The 22,710-nt window shown below is 37.2% G+C and overlaps 2 protein-coding genes across 9 annotated transcripts in view; one reads left to right on the top strand and one right to left on the bottom strand.

Annotated features, from left to right (window-relative positions):
• Positions 1 to 3,907, bottom strand: part of RECQL (RecQ like helicase) — a 46,325-nt gene extending 42,418 nt beyond the window's left edge. For 2 of the 8 annotated variants that reach the window (XM_077870817.1, XM_077870825.1), the window contains exons 1-2: positions 3,778 to 3,907; positions 2,689 to 2,776 (exon numbers count right to left, since the gene is read on the bottom strand). The gene's annotated coding sequence lies outside the window, so the exon portion shown is untranslated. Of the gene's footprint in view, positions 1 to 364; positions 487 to 2,688; positions 2,777 to 3,213; positions 3,408 to 3,773 lie in introns of those variants that run through there. The other 6 variants (XM_077870818.1, XM_077870820.1, XM_077870819.1 and 3 more) reach the window with 6 other exon arrangements.
• A 90-nt stretch (positions 3,908 to 3,997) lies between these two features.
• On the top strand, positions 3,998 to 17,765 carry GOLT1B (golgi transport 1B). The gene is made up of 5 exons (XM_077870829.1): positions 3,998 to 4,163; positions 10,200 to 10,291; positions 11,851 to 12,029; positions 12,925 to 13,006; positions 15,326 to 17,765. Exons 1-5 carry the CDS (start codon positions 4,139 to 4,141, stop codon positions 15,362 to 15,364), a joined length of 417 nt encoding a protein of 138 aa, XP_077726955.1. The 5' UTR covers positions 3,998 to 4,138; the 3' UTR covers positions 15,365 to 17,765.
• Positions 17,766 to 22,710: the final 4,945 nt, after the last annotated feature.

The raw sequence follows: 22,710 nt of genomic DNA, 5'->3' as shown, positions 1-22,710 counted from the left end.
TTTTATCATGTCCGGGTGCCAACTAAGATTGACCTCAGTAAATTAGTGTTTTGGAAATGTCATTTAAACCCATTTAAATTTGCTCTCTGAATTGGTTCCCGTCATGGTTATTTATCAGTACTACTACACTGACTCAAATCTACCTTAGATTTGAATGGTTTTTATTAAGTACCTCCCTTGTATTACTATGCAAGGTTCTTATTTACGTTAATCTATAGTTCCATTTGTATCATCTGTTACAAGGTAACCTAAATCTAGTTCTTCATCTTCTGGCAAAACTCTCTGAATAAATTCACGCTATGGCAACTATTCTTTTATTTGTGAGAAATCACTAAATTCTATTGGCACCTGCCAACATTTTTACCTTACTCTGGCTTGCTCATACCGCCTTAAGAGTCCATTCAGGGGATCCCTGGGTGGCGCAGCGGTTTGGCGCCTGCCTTTGGCCCAGGGCGTGATCCTGGAGACCCGGGATCGAATCCCACGTCGGGCTCCCGGCATGGAGCCTGCTTCTCCTTCTGCCTGTGTCTCTGCCCCTCTCTCTCTCTCTCTGTGTGACTATCATAAATAAATAAAAATTTATAAAAAAAAAAAAAAAAAAGGAGTCCATTCAGGCTTTAGTAGCCTAGGATTCATCACAACAACCCTAACTTTTGGCTCTTTAATTTTTAGAGACAAAAGATACTTGGATCTATCAATAACTATGTCCTTTGCCAATTAAAAACTATACTATTAAAAAATGTATGTTTCTAAAAAGGTTTTATAATTGTGTATTTATAAATTTGCCAGTCCACAATTGCTTACTTCTTGGCTTTTACTATAAATATTATGAGTTAAGAATTCTAATTAATATATGTAATTAAAGATACTAGAAATAATAAGGATGAAGAAACAGTGTATGAAAAGTAGTTAAAACAGAACATGTTTTTTGGACAAGGAAAGATATGAAGAATATGGGCTTTTGTTGTTGTTTTGGTAAGGGAAGAAGGAAAGGAATTTTGTCCAAAAGTAAAATGATTATTCCAGAATGGGAAAGGAAAATGATGAAATAAAAACTAGATGGATATAAAAAGTTGTAGAAGGCTTATGGAAAAGGAATCAAGAAAGGAATTTTATGTGTGGTCTAGCTAAGACTGAAATGGAGTTAAGTTTTTGCAAAACTGTTCCTACAAACAAAGTGCTTCATCTCCAAAGAGATTAATGGAAAAGACTGACAAGTACAGGTTTCTGCTAACTTTAAAGTCATCAGACTGAATGGGGCAAGAATTTCTGAAAGTTTAGTGGGAAACTGATTCATAAAAACCTACTTTTGTAATCAAAGGTTGAAACATTTTTTTTCTCCCTACCTGATTTCGCCAGAATTTAAGAACTCTTATTAATTAAATAATCTTATTTTTCATGACAGTATATGTATTTACATAAGCTCGATCTGATCTCCTTGTGATAGGGCATGATTAGACAAGTCCTTAGCTTGGTTGCTTAGCCCAAAGAGCCTTGAAAAGTTCAATCTAAGATTTTTATTTTTTGATTCTTTATGAAAAGTTCTAGCAGAGTGGATTTAAAAGAGCCTGTATGATCACTATTTTTGCTGCACTTATATAAATAATCAGTCCAAATTTATTGAAACTGGACTCAATTTGCAAACAAATTAGTCTTGATAGAAACTTGATAGATAACTGTAGTTATCTTGATAGAAATGGGATGATTATAGAGAAAAACTAGGTTTCAGTAACACATCTTTGTGGACATCAGATCCTACTGCTGTTAATTTCTTTAAAGTTTTATTTTCTACTTATACACTGGACTGGATCCTGAATACTTCTAGTTTCCTCCAATATCTGGCTAGAACTCTCCAAACTAACATTTACAATTTTGTCTTCTGATTTGGAATCACTATGAAAATAAAACTGCCCTTTTCCTAAAGTCATGCAAACTAAAGCCAGACAACTGGATACAAACTTCAGGGAAACCACCAAGAGCTCATGTAAGAACAATGTGCCTGTTGCTATGTGGTCACCCAGCAAGATAACCAGAGACATCCAAACTGCAAACCAGGAAAAATCTATCAGATTGTTACTCTTGCCCTCACTCCATCTGAAGATAATTTGAATCCAACATCTAGAAATTTTCTCAACTGGCTTCTCTCCAAACTCAAGACACTGCACTTAGAATTTTCTTGAACTATTATCTTCCTTCTTTTGTTTTCATTGAAATGTCTCACTAAATATCTGACAGCTCACAGCATAGAGAGGCCGAATTTAGGTGGAAGTTCACCTGTAGCACTGCCTCTTTATTTTTTTTTTTAAAGATTGTATTTATTTATTCATGAGAGACACAGAGAGAGAGGCAGAGACACAGGCAGAGGGAGAAGCAGGCTCCCTGCAGGGAGCCTGACATGGGACTCCATCCCAGGTCCCCAGGATCACACCCTGGGCTGAAGGTAGCGCTAAACTGCTGAGCCACTGGGGCTGCCCAGCACTGCCTCTTAAAATAAAACATCCTCACCTTCATCCAGTCCCAAGTCATCGTGAAGATGTAATTGTTAATACATTGTCTTATGCCTATGTAAATACCTTTTAAAAAACTGAAACCCAGTTAATTTATTTGGTTGGTTAAATGTTGGCACACGGGAATCTCCTCTGGGAATTTTTCAATCTTTGGCTATTGTCCTCCTTAGATCATATTTACCTCTCTAATATGCTGCACACTCTCAAGGGTTTTGAAGGTCTGTCAGCAGCCACTCACAGGCCAAACGGTATCCATCAGGATCAGACAACTGGATAGAATCAATAATAACCACATAAATGATGAAGATGATGAACAGCCTGAGCCTGATGACTCAACTAATGGCAATAGCAAAAATGTGATTCTTCAGCCTGAGTACATCAACAGTGGAAACTGAAAATACTATACTGGTTGATCAGAACAACCAAAAAGGGAAGAACTGTTTAAAAAAAAAAAAAAAAAATTGAAAAAAAGGAGACCAGCCTTGAAAATTCCGAGCAGACAAAACCGGTTTAGTCAAAGATCAATAGAGCTTATCTGGTGAAACCAACTTGACCTAGATAATTTCCTGTCTATTCCTCCAGAAATCGTAAGCAAAACTTAAAACTGTTTCCCAAGGTTTATATGAGGTAATCCCACTAACCAATTCCCTATCACTTAAGAAAAAGTTAATCCTCTAATCACTGTGAAGAAGAAACAGTCACTGACTTCTTAACTGTGTTAAGTCGCTTGGTAACAATATACGCCCAGAGCCTCATTCCCTTTTTGGGCTCCTGGTTTCACAGTCGTCTCTTCGGTGCGTGCACAGTAAACTGCTACTTTCAAGTTGCTACTTGAGTGGTTCACTGGTTTTCCTCCTGCTCTTTCTGGACTTCCGACCGCACGCCCCGTCTGCCCACCACCTGCGTTCAGGAAACAACAGCAGTCTAAGAACGCCCCCCACTATGCTGATGCGTCTCCGAAGGTGGCCGCCAATGCGCAGACTGGAAACCCAGCTTCCCACGTGGAAGAGGATGGGGTAGGCAGCCCAACGGGCCCCCGGAGGCCCTCGCTCCACGGAGATGGGCGAGGATGCACGCCCGTTTCCCCCCTGCGGAAGTGATCCGCGATAGCCCGGCTCACCCTCAGGACGGAAAAGGGAGGGAAAAAGAGCCCTTTCAGAGCAGATTTACCCCAAAACCCCTCCCCAGACGGCTAAAGGAACCCACGCCGCCAGCGCGGCCGCCCCGCTCTCCGACCTCAGAGCGCCGGCCCCTCAGGACCACTACCTACAGTCTCCAGCCGCTCCGCAATGAAAACTTCCCGCCACCAGGCTTTCCTCTTTCTCCAGCCGCGAGCATCCGCCCTTCCGGCGAGGTGCCCTCCACCAATTGCAAGGGACAGCCTTCTCTAATTGGTGGAGGGGTGTGGCCACTAGGCGCGTCACCGAACAAGGCCAGCGGTGATTGGTCTGTGTCGGGGGCGGGCTTAGCCAATGGGAAGCAGCCTTGAAGCGCGGGTGGGGGGTGGCTGCGTGTTTCCGGAAGACGTGGCGGCTCTCCCCGGGGCTGTTTCCCGGCTTCATTCCTCCCGACTTTGCTTCACGCCCTGGACGCCCCGCGGTGCTGTGGCCGCTGCCCTCCCTGCTGCAGCCATGATCTCCTTAACAGACACCCAGAGTAAGCGCTCGCCCCGGGGTCCCCGCCTGGAGCCTCGCACAGCCGTTGCTCGAGCCCGTCTCGGCCGCCCACCCGCCCCTCGGTCCGGGTCAATGAATGAAGCTCGGCGTCGGGGGCGGCGGCCTGCTGGACTGAGCTGGGGACGCGGGACCTGGAGGGCTGCCTGGAGGGGGCGGGAGCTGGATTGGCGGTGGCTGGCCTGGCTGGGGGGAGGGGGAAGCCTTCGCTGAGTGTCGGTCCTGCCCCGGGGTCTCGCCGCCCTCGCTGCCGGGGAGATGGGCGCTTTGTTCCCGCAGATGGCCGCGAGAGAAAGTTGGGTGCGCGGTGCGCGGTGCCCGGGGCTCACTCTGGGGACGTTTGTGCGCATCACAGACTTGGGGTCCTCTACAAGTCACTGGCCGCTTGTTTGGGAGATGGTATTTTAAATGTCATCTATTTTAGGTGTTGGGTGTGTGTGTGTGTGTGTGTGTGTGTGTGTGTTTTAATATGCTTACACTTAAACATTTTGAATATTTTGCCTTTTACCACCTCTGGAAACAACTTCCCAAAAATTCCTTGAAACGACTTCACTTTTCTACGCCTCACCTTTCCACAGTAGTAATAATCAGTGAAACGATTGCTTTCCTTCATGTTGTGTATTGTGCTCTGCGGCTTTTCATTATTTTAGCATCTCTTTGTGCCTGAGATAGAGTTCCCTAGGCGTATCTTACGTCTAAGGTTAGCATTGCTGTTTCCTTTTATTTCATTGTAACATTCCTACTTTTCTACCCTATTGTCAGCTTTTATCATTTTCGTATTTACATATCTTTTTTTTTTTTCACCATATTTTATTTTATTTTATTTATTTTATTTTTTTTTATTTTTTTTTTATTATTGGTGTTCAATTTACTAACATACAGAATAACACCCAGTGCCCGTCACCCATTCACTCTCACCCCCCGCCCTCCTCCCCTTCCACCACCCCTAGATCATTTCCCAGAGTTAGGAGTCTTTACGTTCTGTCTCCCTTTCTGATATTTCCCACACATTTCTTCTCCCTTCCCTTATTTTCCCTTTCACTATTATTTATCTGCCCAACCGTGTGGGTCCTATCTTTTAATGGTCATGATAGTTTTTTTTCGTCTCACTTTATCTGCCACGGTCTTCATTTTTTATTCTGCTTAGCTTTGATTTTCAAGATTTTAAGAACTAAACAGTCTATTAAAGTGGAGTCTTAAGGTTTGGATTGAAGTCATGGATGACTTGAACTTGAGAGAGCCTCTAAGGTCATATATATACACATACACACACATTACCTCCCCAATCAGGCTCCTCATTCTGTGGTTGGATAGGTCTGCACCTTAGAGCCACCTGCACTGACCGAGGAATGGTACCCATTTTGTTTGTTGGCCTCACCTGTTGTGATCAGAAGATACATAAAGTCGGGATCCCTGGGTGGCGCAGCGGTTTGGCGCCTGCCTTTGGCCCAGGGCGCGATCCTGGAGACCTGGGATCGAATCCCACGTCGGGCTCCCGGTGCATGGAGCCTGCTTCTCCCTCTGCCTATGTCTCTGCCTCTCTCTCTCTCTCTCTCTGTATGACTATCATAAATAAAATAAAAAAAAAGAAGATACATAAAGTCCTTTTTTTTTTTTACTGTTATAATAGAAACTAGCAATCATATAAAGACATTTCTTTTGATTTTACCAAGTGCTTTCATATAAATCATTAAACTGAATTTTTATAAGAGTCTTATAAGGCAGGGAGAAATATATCTCTTTTATAAATTAAAAGAGACTCAAAAGAAATTCAACGTATGGTCGTAAGGAAAGTGACAGAAAAAGGCTTTATCCCAGGTCTGCTGGCTCAGAAACCTTTGTGTTCACTGTACCCTTCCAGCATCGAAGAAAACTAGATACAAACTTTGAGATTTGTCTTAGAATAGTGTGTTTTTTTATAGCAAGGATAGATAGCAACAGTAGATATTTATCCTATAAAGTTATGCATTGATTTTTTTTGAGGGATTGTGTAGTATATTGAGTCCATTGTCTTTGTGATAGTGTTTTGTTCCTCTTGACTGAAACCCAAACTTTAAATTGTCCAAGAAAATAAGAATTGTATACCCAAATTGCTAGAACTTATTTTTAATTCTGCTAATTAGAGAAAGCACTTAGTCTCTGCACAGCTTTTCTAACTGTAAAATATTATTTTTCCTTTCTGAGTCTGATTATTACATAGATTAAAAATACGAACTTTTTATTTATGCTTTGCAAAGAGATTCTCTTCTATTGAAGACTTCTTATAGAGACAAGCATCTGATTTACATTCTTCCAAAATCCAGAACAAAGGGATTGGGTTGAAATATGGGCAAATTACAGAGCATTCTCCTTCATTAAATTGATGAAGAAGACGAAATTATATTCTTTATTATTTGCCAAATGTTTTAGGTAGGACAATGGATTGGAACACAAAACGATTAGTTTAACTGCAGAAATTGGCCATCATTCAAGTGATTTGCAAAGATTATTCAGGAATTCTGATTCTGGGAGAGGGTGACTGAGCACCGAACAGAATAAAAAGCAATTCATGATTGTTTTAAGGGGTTCTATAATAGCACTCTCCCCATCCCTCTCCATAAAAACACAAGATTTATTCAGAGGGACAGAGTAGGGTAGTTCCCATGCTGCCTCTAGATCTTTACTTCATTATGTCACATTGCCTGAAATTCTCCCATGATCTTCAGTTGAGTTGTTCTATTTGGTTGATATTCAGTTGAGTTCCTTACTATGAAATTTTCTATTTTTTAAAAGGCATAGAAGGAAAGAGAAAGCTAATATTAAAATTTTCAAATAAGGGATCCCTGGGTGGCTCAGTGGTTTAGCACCTGCCTTTGGCCCAGGGCGCGATCCTGGAGTTCCGGGATGGAGTCCCACATCGGGCTCCCGGCATGGAGCCTGCTTCTCCCTCCTCCTGTGTCTCTGCCTCTCTCACTCTCTCTCTATGCCTATCATAAATAAATAAATAAATAAATCTTCAAAAAAATTTCAAATAAGATATAAAAATGCTAACAGTGATTGCTGTTAGATTAAGCATCTTTCCTTATAAAATTTTCGTGTTTTTTTATTTCAGACAAATTTTATTAAATTGCTTTTATCTGATTATTCTTTAAAGAAAAAACCCACATATATAGGCAAGAGGAATGCAGTTTTGATAGTTGCACAGCGAAAGATAAATTTATTTTACTAAGTATGATTCTGGTGGTGAATAGGCAGCTCTGTGTAGGGTTTTATTAACCAGGGGGCTTATGAATGTGTAGGCACCGGGAAGATGGGAATTCAGGATGTGAGGAAGGGCACAGTGAGGCCAGTTAGAAACTTTTGGTCCGTTTAAGCCGGGAAATACTTGGCAACATCATGCCAGTACCAGTTCTGGCAAATATGTAATAGGCAAATATCTCCTCCTGGGCTACACTGGGTGAAATAGTACCAATATTTTGGTGCCCATGCTACAGTTGTAAGCTGTGGAGTCCAAAACTGAGTTTGAATTCTAGCCTGACTCCACACAACCACCACTTTTCCTGCCCAACAGCCTACCTTACTACCCCCTGCTACACACACACACACACACACACACACACATACACACACACACATATACATTTGATTCTATGAGCAAGGATAAGTTATGAAACTCTGAGTCCATGAAACATAGGGCTGGTACCATTTTCACCTCACAGTTTTGTTAAAGGAATTATAACATATTTGTATAAACATTGCAGTGGATGGGAAACCATATCCAGATATTGTCTCTTTTCACTGCAGTTGATTTTTAATACTTCTACTAATTCCTACTTAGTTGTTAGATGACAAACCAATCCTGTTAAACTTGAGTCACCCAAAGATGATTCCCCTAGAAGTTCCGTATGCTCTAGTGCCCTTGAGTTTTATTTAATTAAATATAGTTAACCTGAAAAAAAATTCTGTGGGAAACAGTGTGATGTAATAGTTAAGCACAGGGTCTGAGTTCAAATACTTAACCAGAAGTGTGATTCTAGACAGAGTCATTTCTCTAAACCTCAAGTTGCTCCATCTCTAAAATGTTGTAGTCACACCTACCTTGCAATAGTGTCAGGAGGATTAAATTACATAAGGCTTGTAAAGTACCTCATAATGGATAATTCATGGCAAATTAACAGTACATAGTAGGTATACTTCAATATAATTTACTTTTGATGAACAAACATCTCAAAATGTTGGAGGTGCCTGGGTGGCTCAGTTGGTTAAGCATCTGACTCTTGATTTTGGCTCAGGTCGTGATCTCAGGGTCATGAGATCAGCCCTGAGTTGGGCTCCCCGCTCAGTGCAGAACCTGTTTGCAATTCTTTGCCTCTCCCTCTGCCCCCCTCCCACTCCTTCTAAAGTAAATAAATAAAATCTTGGGGAAAAAAAAAAGATTTATATGTAATCATTAGGATGATTTATGAAAAGGTAGAAATTAGTCATATTCAAATAACTCAACTGCCAGTGACTAAATCCTAACTACTAAATTGTTAAAAGATGGAATTTTAATTGTTCCTTTGTCCATATTTTCCTCTAGGAAATTATATCTGACAGCTAAACAGTTATTTGATCAATTGTCTTAAGGGATTTAAGCATGAAAGCATTAGCCATTTTCATAGGATTTTGTGTTTGTGGAATAAACTCATCAGTATATTTATAAACCAGTACCTGAATTCTTTTAGACTAACTTTGGGGGAAAAAAAGGTAGTTGGAATAGAAAGCAGTAGTTAACTATAAATTGAGGAGGTGGGGGATGTAGAGAAAGGTATATGATAGAAGTTTTCAACTCATCAGAACATTTTCCAGGGCTTAAAAATTTTTTGAGTAGCTATGACCTAGATTTTGGCTTTCTGGAGCCAATGCCAAAAAGTTAAGTAACAGACCAGAAATCATTAATAGTGTATTTAAAATAGGGTTTCCAAAAATATGGTTTCTGCTGTTTCATTATTTCATGCGGATAGTCTGTGTCTAGGTAAAATAACGATTGGTAAGTATTTCCTGAGAGCAAAACTAAAATGACCAAGGGGGTGACTTTGTGGCTTATGCTTTTAGGATTAACAGAAAAGGACAACTGTAATCTTAGAAAGTTAAGAATCCTCAGGCTAAAAAGATAAGACCAACAGAATGTAAAGGTAATAAAATTACTAGTATTTTATATTAAGGATGAACATAAACATCAGTGCTTACACTTTTTTTTACCACCGTACACTCAGTACGTAGAAGAGATTCTGGCATCTAGGAGTTGATCAACAATTTTTTGTATTTGAATGAAAAGAGTAAAACCTCAGAATATTAATATTCAGTAGAACTGTTCTTTGAAACTTTTGGAGAGCGGATTTTAGGACTTAATACACTAAATGCATTAATGGGTTCATGGTTTAGATAATTTATAGAAGATAAATCCATACCATCAAGAAGTTAAAAGTAATGCCTAACCTCCTGAAAATTAACTTATGAGGAGACACTAATGTGATTCTCAAAATATTGCCATTGTGAGAAGCAGTATATCATGGAGTAGAGTATATTGTGCCGACCTACGGTAGCATTACCACTGAGTTAAAGAAGGAATTAATTTAAGAAGGGAAAGGAGTAACTGTAGATATTGTGCATATAAATAATAGTCATTGAATATGAAAGGACATAAATAGTAAAAGAAAACCCTTATACTTAGGTCTGATGCCAATGGAGTTCTTGGGAGGGAAAAAATATATAATCAAAGGTTTAGAATCCTGATTATCTTTCCTGTGTTTGTTTATGAGAAGTGCTATCTTTCATACAAGGATAGAAATGTCCATTTATATTTTAAATTTTGGAGTTGTTTGCTGATGTTAATTTATTATAGAGCTTAATGAATGTCATAAAGTTAACCTGCAATGTGGAGGACCTATTTTCTTATATCAACCAAAAGAAAAACTGAAAAATTGTCTTACTTAGTTTACGGGGATCTTAATGTAACTTTTGTTTTTCTCTACCCTTAACTATATAACTTATATTGCAGAAATTGGAATGGGATTAACAGGATTTGGAGTGTTTTTCCTGTTCTTTGGAATGATTCTCTTTTTTGACAAAGCACTACTGGCCATTGGAAATGTGAGTTTTTCAATAGATATTTTAAGTAAATCCATAAGGAAACTGTAATTAAAATGAATAATTGCCTGCTATTAAATTTGAGGGAAGTAATTCACTGTTACTCAGGTATTACCTTCTCTTTACATCAGAAATAAGGCTCCTGGGTGGCTCAGTCAGTTAAGCATCCTCCTTCTTCTTAGGTCATGATACCAGGGTCCTGGGATCAAGCCCCACATTCATCCAGGCTCCCTGCCCAGCGGGGAGCCTGCTTCTCCCTCTGCCTGCTGATCCCCCTGCTTGTGCACTCTCTCTCTCTCTGTCAAATAAATAAAATTTTAAAAAAGAAAACTATTTAAACAAAAGGTAAGCATTTAGAGATTTTTGAATGACTACTCTGTTGAGTGTTGGTTATGTAATATCAATGGATTAAATCCAGGCTGCCTCTAGATAGGAGTTCAAAATAGGTGACTTGGTGGCCCCCAAATTTCTTAATATGTTTGACTTAAAACATATGACTTGAAACATTTGGTTCAGTAGTATAAAACAAACAGATCTTTAAAACCCATTTAAACCTTTTAATATATCTGTATATTAACAGCCGACTTGCCAAGAAAGGTGTGTGTGTTGTGTATTTGGAATGTGCTTTGTTGTCCATTGTGAAGATTGTACAAGAGTTCTAGAGATAAATCATAACCTTTTTAAGAAGACAACAAAGTTAATAAATAATATTAAATATCTTTGAAGTGTATATTACCAATTACCATAGGGCTTTTAATTGGAAATTAGAATATATAAAGGATAACTAATCAAATTTATATTTTAATTAATAATATAAGGAGCACTGCTATTTGAGCCTATGAACCTTAACCATTAGGCTCAGTCAGTACTTGGTTAAAATTTTCATTCAAGGTAGTTACAAAAAAAGGCAAGTATTAGGAATAAAACCTGGGGGAAAATAAGCTTTTAAGAGATCACCATTTCTTGCTCACTCTCTGAAAACATATAAAATATATGTATATTTGAGAATATACAACTTTATTTTTATTTCTGCTGCCACCAGATATTCTGGGATTAGTAAGACTAGAATCCTTTTCCTGGCTTTACATAGTTTCTCCTATCAGCTTAGCCATGTCAGTATTTTTCCCATCCATAGGCACTCCTGTAGCCTGTGGTGAAGTGTGCAGAACCAGGAGTACCTCCAGGTGGCATATTTTTATGACCAGCCTTCCTCTTTTGCCCAAACACTCATCTGCATAACTAAAGCCGTCTCCATTTAGCTTGCCTGGGAGAACCATTGCATATGTACATGCCCATTGATAACATTTGATCTTTCTTTGGTTCTTTTTCTCCATTTAATCAAAAAAGAAGAGGACTGAGAAGAGTGGAATCCAACTTCAACTTTCACATGCTTAACCCACTCCTTGATTCTACCTCTTGGCGTGCATCCTCAGTTCCACAAGCCAGTTGCCCACACTAAGAGCCAGATGTGCTGCTTTTTATATTAAGCTTTGACCTTGCTTTTCAGAGTTATGCAGTATGGTTAACTACTTTTTCTACCTCCCTTTTTCTTTCTCTTCTAGGTTTTATTTGTGGCTGGTTTGGCTTTTGTCATCGGTTTAGAAAGAACATTCAGATTCTTCTTCCAAAAACATAAAATGAAAGCTACAGGATTTTTCCTGGGTGGAGTATTTGTAGTCCTTATTGGTTGGCCTTTGATAGGCATGATCTTTGAAATTTATGGATTTTTTCTCTTGTTCAGGTAAGGCAATTATTTTCTTTTACTTTTTCTCCTTTAATAAACCAGTATGTCAAATAATTATTACAAAAACCCAGATATTTGCATTGGCATGGGTACAAAGACCATAATTTTCTCAAATGGATTTTTGTTTACATTGAATCTTTTATTGAGTCTTACTAGATAATTCAGTCAGCTACAAAAATGTTTATTAAACCTAGATATTTGCCAATAGAATATATATTATCTTATAATTTCAACGCAATAAAATTCGTTTTATTGGGGTTTCAAGGCACTGTCTTTCTGTTAAGGCACTTTGCTATTTTTATCAGCTAAACAATGATACGTACATATATGCATACAGCATTTTAATACATCGCACCTGATACTGCATAATTATTGCCACTTGGTGACAATTCGTTTAGTACATATTTAATACTGAATACACTATGGTAGATTTTGATCAGTTAACATTTACAAATGCTAGTTGCCAAGTGAATAAACAGTAGTCTATGTGAGAAAATACCTTTAAATAAGGTTGGTTTAATTATTTATTCAAGAAATGTATATCCTTTGTCTTCTATCTGCCAAACGCCATTTTATTCATGGGAGAATGAATTAGTATCAAATATACTTTAGAGAATCTCTCACTTCTGATATGGGAAAGAGACAAAAAGATACCAGCAGGATATAGTAGTAATGCGTGATAGGTGTATAAGCAAAATACTATAGGAGTATAATTAAGAAAGAGATCAAATTCAGGGAGAGGTAAGAAACATTACCACTAAAGGTAACATTTGAAATGTGAAGTCTCTAAGACATTTAAAATTTTAACTGGATCCTTTCTTTTTTCTTGGTTAGCTGTTGATTTTAATAATAAAGAATCTTTAAGTTCTGAGAACCTTTTTCCTTCTTCCAGGGGCTTCTTTCCTGTGGTCATTGGCTTTATTAGAAGAGTGCCAGTCCTTGGATCCCTCTTGAATTTACCTGGAATTAGATCAGTAAGTTATCATGTATTAGAAATAAAATTTTTAAACCATCAATATCAAGAATAATATTCTTTGATGCTTTCTACTCCTAGAAATACAAGTAATTGATACCTAATTAATAATAAGTTTTTTTATTATGATATAAATTGTCACGTCACCATAGATCATGGTTACCATGAATACCAGAGAAAATCATCATTGCTAACCATAAAAAAAACCTGAAATTGATTTCCCTACATCCATTTTTAATACTATCGGTTTTTTTACTTTAAATGTAATTCAGGTTGGTATGCTATGCTACCTTTTTTTTTAGTTCAAGGCATTTTTCAATTAACTTTTACATGATTTCTAATTTTAGAAGCTATTATGTAAAAAGGACATCATTATTTCTAATAAATATTTTCTTTCTTAGACTGTGTCACCAAATAGCGTGCATTAAGACAATTAAATCAAGCACTATTATACTGGAAGTCAGATGATAAAATTCTGTTCCCAGCTCTCTACAGTTTGAAAGATCTCATTAAATCTCTTCCTCCAAATTGGGCCATCAACTTTCTAAAGTTGTTTACAGATGTTTGTAGATGTTTCTAGAGTGTTTCTAGAGAGAGAATCCATAGCATTTACTAGATTATCAGCTAAAGGATGGCTTACCCACTGAAGAATGAATAGGTTTTGCTGTAAGACAAAATCTCATTTCCAACCTCAAGTCGATTTTAGAGTCAGAATTTTACAGCCTAGGGGCACTTGGGTGGCTCAAGCCAGTTAAACATCTGCTTTCAGCTTTTGCATTTCCCAAGGTCCTAGGATGGAGCCTCATGGTGGGCTCCCTGCTCAACGGGGAGCCTGCTTCTCCCTCTCCTTCTTCCCCTCCCTGCCCCACTCATTCTCTCTCTCTCTCTCAAATAAAATCTTAAAAAAAAAAAAAAAATACAGCCTAGGTAACAACCTAGATATTTGAAGTTACCTTTGGAGAGAGATTGTTGTGCTTTCTCTCCACTTATATTTACCTTAAAATCCTAATGAATTCATGGTACTTTCTTTTTTTCTTTTTTCTTTTTAAGATTTTTTTATTTATTCATGAGAGACAGAGAAAGAAGAGAGAAGGAGGCAGAGGCAGGGAGAAGCAGGCTCCCCATGGAGCAGGGAATCTGATGTGGGGCTCAATCCCAGGACCCTGGGATCACGACCTGAGCCAAAGGCAGCCACTTAACCTACTGAGCCACCACCTAGGTGTCCCTCCATGGTACTTTCAAAGCAACTTTTAGTTTCATGTGCCAATCATCTATTTATAAGAAGATAAAATGTTGGAATGTGGGCTTATAGGGGGTATGTCCTGATTTCATTTGCATTAATCTCCAAACTCATACTGTATAGTCAATTTTGTTTTTACTTAATGGCTTTTGGATTCACCGAAACTTCGTTATACAGTTATAGTCATTATTCACGTCCTTAATTTAAGGATTCTTCAGTATTTGCATATATAGACACTCTATGCTGTAAATTATGTTTCCTTTTATTATTACTTCATGGTTCAGTAAAAATGTGAATAGTGAAATGAAAGGAAGGGTTAAGCGATTGCTAGATATTGATAGTGTTATGACCACTTGGGTTACATAACTTTTAATATCTCCACTAATTATTTTGTTTCAATATTCGCATCACCATCTGGAATGCTGAAGAAGGCCCAGTTGCTTTACATTTGGGGTGGAGTAGCCAAAGTAAATAACCACTTAAATTAATGTGTGTTAAAATTTATATTCAGGAGCTATAAATTTATGCTTGCCTCATTACATCTATTTTTAATGTCATTACCACTTGCAGTCTGAAGCCCAGATTACACATTTAAAGTATTTTTAGTCAATAGCTGTTGTTAATTATTGAACTTAATGGAGTTAAATCTGTTTGTTCAAAGACTACATAGGCCCAGAAGAGATCCTCAGTAATGGTCAGTTGAAATGCCTTATTGGGTTCATTAATGCATGAATGGCTGACATCTCAGCTTTTCATTTTTTAATTTTTTGTTAAGCTAGCAGTGTTAATTTCATTTTATCCAATTTTTTTGTTCATTGTGTTGTATTTCTCGTGTTGTACCCTTAAAGTCATATGCATAACATGTCATGCAAAAACTACCTTAGAAAAGAAAATTTTTTAATACACATTTATGTGTCAGGAGATGGTAGTGAGTAGTACTGGATTAATAACCATTGTCAGTCATGCCTTAAATTTCCACAAATCTTATAAAGCTGGGTTTTTTAATCAACATTTAAAATGTTGATATGTTTTTATAATGCTGTGGGTTTTCTTTTAATTATCTGTTTTTTCTTCTTGCAGTTTGTAGATAAAGTTGGAGAAAGCAACAATATGGTATAACAACGAATGAATTGAAGACTCATTTAAAATATTGTATTATTTATAAAATACTTTGAAGAATATTCAGCACAAAATTAAATTACATGAAATAGCTTGTAATGTTCTTTACAGAAGTTTAAAACGTATAGTCTACAAAGTACCAATAGCAGTTAATAAAGAGGCAATGAGATCAGGCTTCTAATCAAGTGATCTAAGAAGTCAGCAAGCAAACTAAAGGAGGTGAATCTATGTTACAATACTTATTGAAACTCTTGAAGGCAATTTTTATTGTTTATCCACAATGTGTGAAACAGCCATCCTTGGAGAACTCTGCTGCCTGTTTCTTTTCTTCTTATATTGGAGGTGCGGGAGCACTGTAGGCATTTGCTTTTTAGAAATATCCACTGGAATGGTAAAAGTATTTCCAGTTGCGCTGTGTCTCTGAAAGTGATGCATGAGTTAGATTGGATTATGTCATTTTAATGTATTAAAACCAAGGAAAACCCAGTTTTGATGTATGAATCACTTTTTTTTTTTTTGTAAATGTATGGTAAAAATAAAACATTTGTGGTTCTTCTGATTCTTAATATTTTAAAGCCAGATGAAAATCTGAACTAGATATTCACTGTCAGAATACGCAGAGGTCATTCTTTATAACTAAACACTCCGGAACTACTTCTACTTCCTGAGAGTCTGACCTAATTATCTGTATCCTTCGTTACATGTAAGCATCTAACAAAAACCATGAAGTAGTCTGTTACGTGCCTTGTTTCATTGGATAGTCTTTTCTTTAAGATACCAAACGATGCAAACCAAATGGATTTTTCTGTCATGGTGTAGTTTTTCTTTCTTTTTTGTTTTATTGTTTTTATTTTAGTAGTGATGTTATCATTTTACTTTTCATAAATTAAATAACTATTGATAATGTTTACTTTAAGATGTAATATGTTAAAAGGTTAAACTTATATTTGGTAAGAGCTTTTCATGTAAAGTGGAGTTTCCCTTTATTTTTAGCTTTTTCCTAACAAAAATCAATATGCATGTTGAATGCTTCATAAGATCACTCTTCATCTTGAATTCATGGAGAAAATATCTGAATTTCACATGCTAAAGTTAGTTTATTATAATTAAATGGGTTATAGTTTCTTAAAAATATGACACTAAAAAAATGTGTTGTTTTTTTCTACCATTGATGCTTGACTGACAGTGGCCATTTTTTCATTAGTAGTTTTCCGACATGGCAGCTTTTCTGGTAGATGTAAGAACACATTTCAACAGCCATAGTACTATTTGTTTTACCACTAATGATTGCACTTTTACTTTTTTAACAGTTGCAAAGCTTTTTAATGCACAAAATCATAACTGAAATTTGTGATTTTTATTTACAAACATGTCTACAAAATATATCACAGCTTCTGTTATTTTAGTTAAATCTCGATGCACAGAAAACTCCCATCCTTGCTTGTCTAAAGAAGGAAAGACTTGGTATATAGTTTAATGGTTCAGTCTTGTGGATTACTGTCTTTTGGTACTGGCATTTGACTTATGACATAATCTGTGAAACTAGATGATATTGACAAAATGAGACTCCTACCTCAATAGTTCATGGAATAATAAGAGACCTAGTGTTGTGTCTAATGTTCTTCAAAAAAGTAATATCCTCATTTGGAGAGTGTCAAATATATACATATTTTGGGGATCGACTTATACAAGTTGCCCTGTAGGACTCTTATACATATTTTTGACTGATCCATATTATTTTCAGTGGCTAGATAATTCTATCTTTTTAGAACAAGAACAATATCTGCTAATGTAAGGAACATCTGTATTATTTAACTCCTTTGTAGACATGAATTTCTATCAAAATGTTCTTTGCACTGTAACAGATCTCTTTTTCAAAATCTTACTTCAGAAGTATTATTAGAAGTTGGTGTGAAGGATTTGATAATCTCCCAGTCCTTAGTAAGATTGAGAGGCTGGAGCAGTTTTCAAAGAGTCCACAAGTTAATTTCAAATGTGAGTTGGGGACTGCTTGGCAGCATTGTATATTTCTTACTCAGAACCACTGATGAGGCTCTATTTTTAAACATATTAGTCTTCTGACAGAAAGCACTGTACATTATATTGTTTCTTCCTTTCCAAAATTAGCCTTCTCTCTTTGTGACAAAAATGTACTTTGATTATTGCTATAAAGATGGAAGAAAAGGTCTAATACTACTTAGCCTTAAGTGTACCTGGCGTTGTTCAAATGTATTTTCTGTAACAGAAACATACTTGCAATGTTTTTCATTTCCCCTTATAAATTGTAATTCCTGAAATATTGCTGCTTCAAAAAGTCTCACAGTCAGAGTATATGACCTAACAATTGAATATTGTAAATACACTTGTCTTACCTCTCAATAAAAGGGTACTTTTCTATTAATTGGTGGTTGTCTTAGCTCGGGCTGCTATAACAAAATTCTGTAGGCTGGGTGGGTTAAACAGATCTTTATTTCTCACAGTTGTAGATGCTGGGAAGTCCAAAAGAATCTGAGGATAAATTCAGTTATTGTTGAGGATGCTCTTTGTGGCTTGCAGATGACTGCCTTCTTGCTGTGTCCTCATATGGCAGAGAGCTTTAGTCTCTTCATCTTCTAAGGACACTAAGCACATCATGGGGAGGTTCATCTTCATAATCTCATCTAAACTGAATTGCTTCCCCAAAATCCCACCTCCAAATACCCTCATATTGGTGGTTAGGGTTTCAACATACTAATTTGGGGAGAATATATATTCAGTCCTTAACAGTGGTCAACTGTATATTTATGATGGAATTCTAAAAACTAGCATTGCATAATACCTCATTTTTTTTAAATTAGCCTTATATGCAGTTTTCCTTTTTTCATAAAATAGTCATCACATTTTCCATTTCCAAATTGTTTAAATGTAATCATAAATAGAAATGGATGCCAGGTTTTAAAAAAAAAAAAGTGGACAGTGAATTTAGAAATAGTGGAGGAATGTTTCTTTTTTTCTCAAAATGGAAAGAATAGTCCAATATTGAAATCTTTGTGACAAAACTACTTCAATGTTTTGATTATAAATTTTGGTAATGCTAAAAATCACTGGCCGTGTCTACCACTTAAAGTACCCAGTAAGTACCTATTGAATCTAGTACTTGAACTGCAAGCAGGTCTTGACTATTGCCTGGTGAACCAGAAATCTTAAATCTGTTTTACAGACCTCTTTCTGACCTTGTCCTCCGTACTGAAAGTTTCCCACCTTTACCCTTCTGCTACCTGTACCCCATGTAAGAGGTAGGATACAAAAGTAGAGTGCCTGGCACACTTTTCCACCACCTTACCTTTACTAGCTCTCAAGACCTAATCAAGAATAGTTCACTTCTATCATGTCTTTCTTGATCTGCTATAGCAAAATAGCTGGTCCATCCTTGTCCTCTCATAGAACTTTTCACTTGTCTATATTATTTGGTTACAGAAAAGAGATTCTCGAGGTTCTAAGTCTTAAGTAAAAGGAAGACCGTAAACACAGCAATGAATGGGGAGTTTAATTTTTGGATAGCAGGACTTCTCTGTGCCCCTGAATCTGACTGGTAGCCTTCTGAGGAAGTTACTTCTGTTCGTGAGCCTGCTGGTCTATGGGGCAGACCAGCCCGGGCATAGAATTAAGCCAAAGTAGAATATTGAACCAATTGAGCTCATTCATATCATACCAAAATCCTTCATTCTGTCATCAAAGAAGTAATTTGCAGTTTTTATTATCATAATAGCCATATTATCCATGTAACTTTACCCAAGATAGGAACTGTTTTCTATATGAACACAATACTAAAAAAAAAAAAAAAAAAAAAAAAAAAAGAACACAATACTCACTAATCTTGGTAAATTTACAACTTGAACAGTGGCCATTATTCTATAAGGACCTGGGCATGCTCCAGTCAACTGGAAGAATTCAGATAAAGTCGGTGATACAGGCAAAATGTTCCCCATTGACTATATGCCTTTAAAAAGGGTTTATCTTAATTTGTCCAGTGCCCATTACCTGGTCATAATGTCAGCAGAACAAAATTCAGTGGTCTTATCTGTCAAGGCTTTTATCAAGTAACTTTTCTGAGCCCACATCTAAGTTTGGACCTGTAAAAGCCCTGACGTTGTCATTTAACAAAATCCTATTAGGAGGCAATGCCATTTTAGACAAATGCATTCTAGCACATTGCTTTTGATAAGACTACAATATTGATAATCTGTCAAAACCATTCTCCTCACTGCTGCATATTATACTGAATATGGCAGTTTTGATGGAAAGCATCTACTTGTGAATTCATTACTGAAACTTTTATAAACAAACTACATCATATGTTTATCCTTAGAGTTGTAAATTCAGAACACAGTTTTATCGGTGACTCATTTTCCTGTCCCTCTTTCTAAAATGTTTCTGATTTTTTGGTACTGAGAGGGGGAGATCGGCATTTTGCTTGTTTGTTAGGTGACCTAGCAACTGGGTTTCACTTACAAGTTCCTTTGAGACAAACACATGTATAATTTTATTTCTTTTATTGTCCTTTTCTTTGGAAGTTGCTGTAATGCCGTGAAATTAAATCCTAAAATCGTGAAGTCTGACATTTAAAAAATACTAGATTTTATCCAGTTTTGGTGTTAATCTATTAGTCCTTAGTTTTTAATCTTTCCCCTCTCCTAAGATTGTTGGAAACACTACAGTAAAGCTTTGGCTCCTTCTGGCTTGATTTATGCCTTAAAGGGAGTAAAGTTTCTACCTACAGACTACTTTTCTCATTTACTAACCAAACTTCAGTGTTCATGTCTTCACAGGCTGGTAAGTCTAAATATCAAGTGCTCAAATCCCAATCTCTCTTACAAAAGTATTTGCAGATACCAAGTTTATCTGTTCTCTCCCCAAACTCCTTGATATTTCTATGGCTAGCCATTCTCCCAGCCACACAGACTCCAAAGATTCATTTTTATCACTAATATCCTCTAAATCTTTACTATTCGAAATATCCTAGGATCAGTAGAGTAATATCTATCAGCATCACCTGGGAGTTTATTAGAAATGCAGAATTTCAGTGGCTCAGTCAGTTGAGTGTCTACCTTAGGCTCAGGTCATGATCCCAGCATCCTGGGATGGAGCGTCGCCACCCCCACCCCTGCCGCTCAGCGGGGAGCCTGCTTCTCCCTATCCTTCTGCCCCTCCTACCTGTTCATGCTCTCTCTCAAATAAATAAAATCTTTAAATAGAAAAAGAAAAGAAATGCAGAATTTCAGACCTCATCCCACTTGTACTAAGTCAGAATCTACAACATTCCCAGGTGATTCACATACATATTAATTCCTGAGGAACTACTAACTTTTAGAGGAAAGGGATTATCTTTCTTATTTACAATAGCTTAGCATATGGTGAGTATTCAGGTCCTTGTTCAGTATCTGCCTATATATGTAACTGTTTCACCTGGATATCGACATTCTTTGCATCCTTTCCCTGTCACATTCTACACATTTCTTCTTGCAGTTACCTTCATCATCAATGTCTCCTCCTGATCATCTCCATCAGCATATGTGTTATGCAAATGGTTTGTTAGTTGTCATTAGGGGAAGCCGACAAACCTGATTTTAGCAGGACACTGCAGGTGGTATCACCATCCTGGAATCTGACTTCAGCACTGTAGGCAGTATTGCCCCCACAAACAGGCTTACCACAACCACTGCTGCACCAGAAAATGTTTCTCCTGATTCCAACTTCATCCAAGCTCCCAATTTCCCATCTGAGGCAGCGTGTCTGATTGGGGAAGCCTGTTTCATATACCCACATCCTACCTGTTAGGGTTGCTGACAAAGTAAGTGTCTGGCATTTTCACCTTGTACAATGAAGGAAGCCTCTGCCTCCCACAGAGATTCATAATTCCATAATTCATAATTTAAGGCATTTTAGGAATTCCTTAAAAATGAAAGGGTTCAGATATTACCAAAAGGCAAAAAAATAATACGCTTCCACTACTCTCAAATATCTCATCTTTAAAAAAAAAAAAAACTTCATTTTCCTTTCCTCCTTTTAGTGAAATGTAGTGAGGCTAACTTAAAAATGCTGAACTCATCCTTATTTCCTTATATTCTATTTCACTAACAACACACTCCAATCTAGCTTATGTTCTTAAAAACCTTCATATTTCCAAATCCAGTGCACACTTCCTGGTGCTCATCTGACATGACCTCTCAACAGTGTTGGATATTCTGTTGGCTTCCATGGTCTTGTGACCTCTGAGAATTTAGCTTTTTTTTTTTTTTTCTGATGGCTTCACCTCAATTTGCTTTCCTGGCTCTCCCTCTGCTCATCTCTAGATGTTTGTTTTCAGAGCTCTTCCCTCTCATCTGTCCTTAACTCCATTCACTTTCTAAGCGTTCTTGTTCAATCCCAATCATTTTCCTGCCTTAAAATTCTTACGATTCTTAATTCTTAAACTTGACCATTTCTGCCTTTAGAAAAAATCTGTAGGCTGGTGGCCTCTTTGCTGAACTCTGCAGAGTTTCACATAGCCAACTGCCTACTTCACACTTAAGCTTAATGTATGCTTCAATTTTAATATTCAAATTTAATTCACCTCTCTTAACTGTCTCCTATGAACACTCTAATTTCAGTAAATGGCTTTATCATACCCAGTGTTTAAGCCAGAAACCCAAGACGCATCCTTGATTTATTTTTCTTGGACTCTCACATCCCATTTATCCACAGGTTCTATATTTTCTACCTCCAACACACACCCCAAATTCATTTATGGCTTTCCATTCCCTGCAAGTATCACCCAAGTCTAAGCCATCATCATCTCTTGTTCATAACCGTTTCCCTATGAACTGGCCCATTTCTCCCTCTCCAACCTTATTTCAAAGTGCTCTCCCCTATTATCACCCCTTAACCCACTCAGCTTTGGCCTCATTGGTCTCCTCCCCATTCCTCAAACAAGACATTCTTTACCATCCCAAGATTTTGTCTTTCTTTCTTCTGCCTGTTACACTAATTCTCACTCTGACTCATCTCATGTCTGACTCTACCTGATATTACAGAACCCCCTCAATGCTGCCTTCCCTAAAGTACTCCACCACTTATGATATCGCCTCACTTATTTTTACTTCATAAAGTATTTAAAACATTTTCAAATTACCTTATTTACCTGTTTATTAATTTACAATATTTCTCCTCTGACTAGAAAATAAGCTTGAACATAGCAGAGACCATGTCTTTTTAATGCATGGCTGTGTCTCTTGAACTAAAAGGAAAAATGTTTGATACGTAGTAGGCATTCAATAAGTGTTTATTAAATAACTGAATGGATACATAAGTGAAGGAGTGGTGTCAAA

This window comes from Canis aureus, chromosome 25, assembly GCF_053574225.1.
Source record: "Canis aureus isolate CA01 chromosome 25, VMU_Caureus_v.1.0, whole genome shotgun sequence".
Classification (NCBI taxonomy): domain Eukaryota; kingdom Metazoa; phylum Chordata; class Mammalia; order Carnivora; family Canidae; genus Canis; species Canis aureus.
Note: the sequence above shows the minus strand (reverse complement) of the source record. Positions and strands in the feature narration are given on the sequence as shown.

What these genes read in the sequence shown, in the direction of transcription:
- GOLT1B (XM_077870829.1), top strand. Translation starts at nt 4,139, where the DNA reads ATGATCTCCTTAACAGACACCCAGA. An exon ending in CTCCTTAACAGACACCCAGA is followed by an intron (nt 4,164 to 10,199) that starts GTAAGCGCTCGC and finishes CTTATATTGCAG; the next exon opens with AAATTGGAATGGGATTAACA. An exon ending in CACTACTGGCCATTGGAAAT is followed by an intron (nt 10,292 to 11,850) that starts GTGAGTTTTTCA and finishes TTTCTCTTCTAG; the next exon opens with GTTTTATTTGTGGCTGGTTT.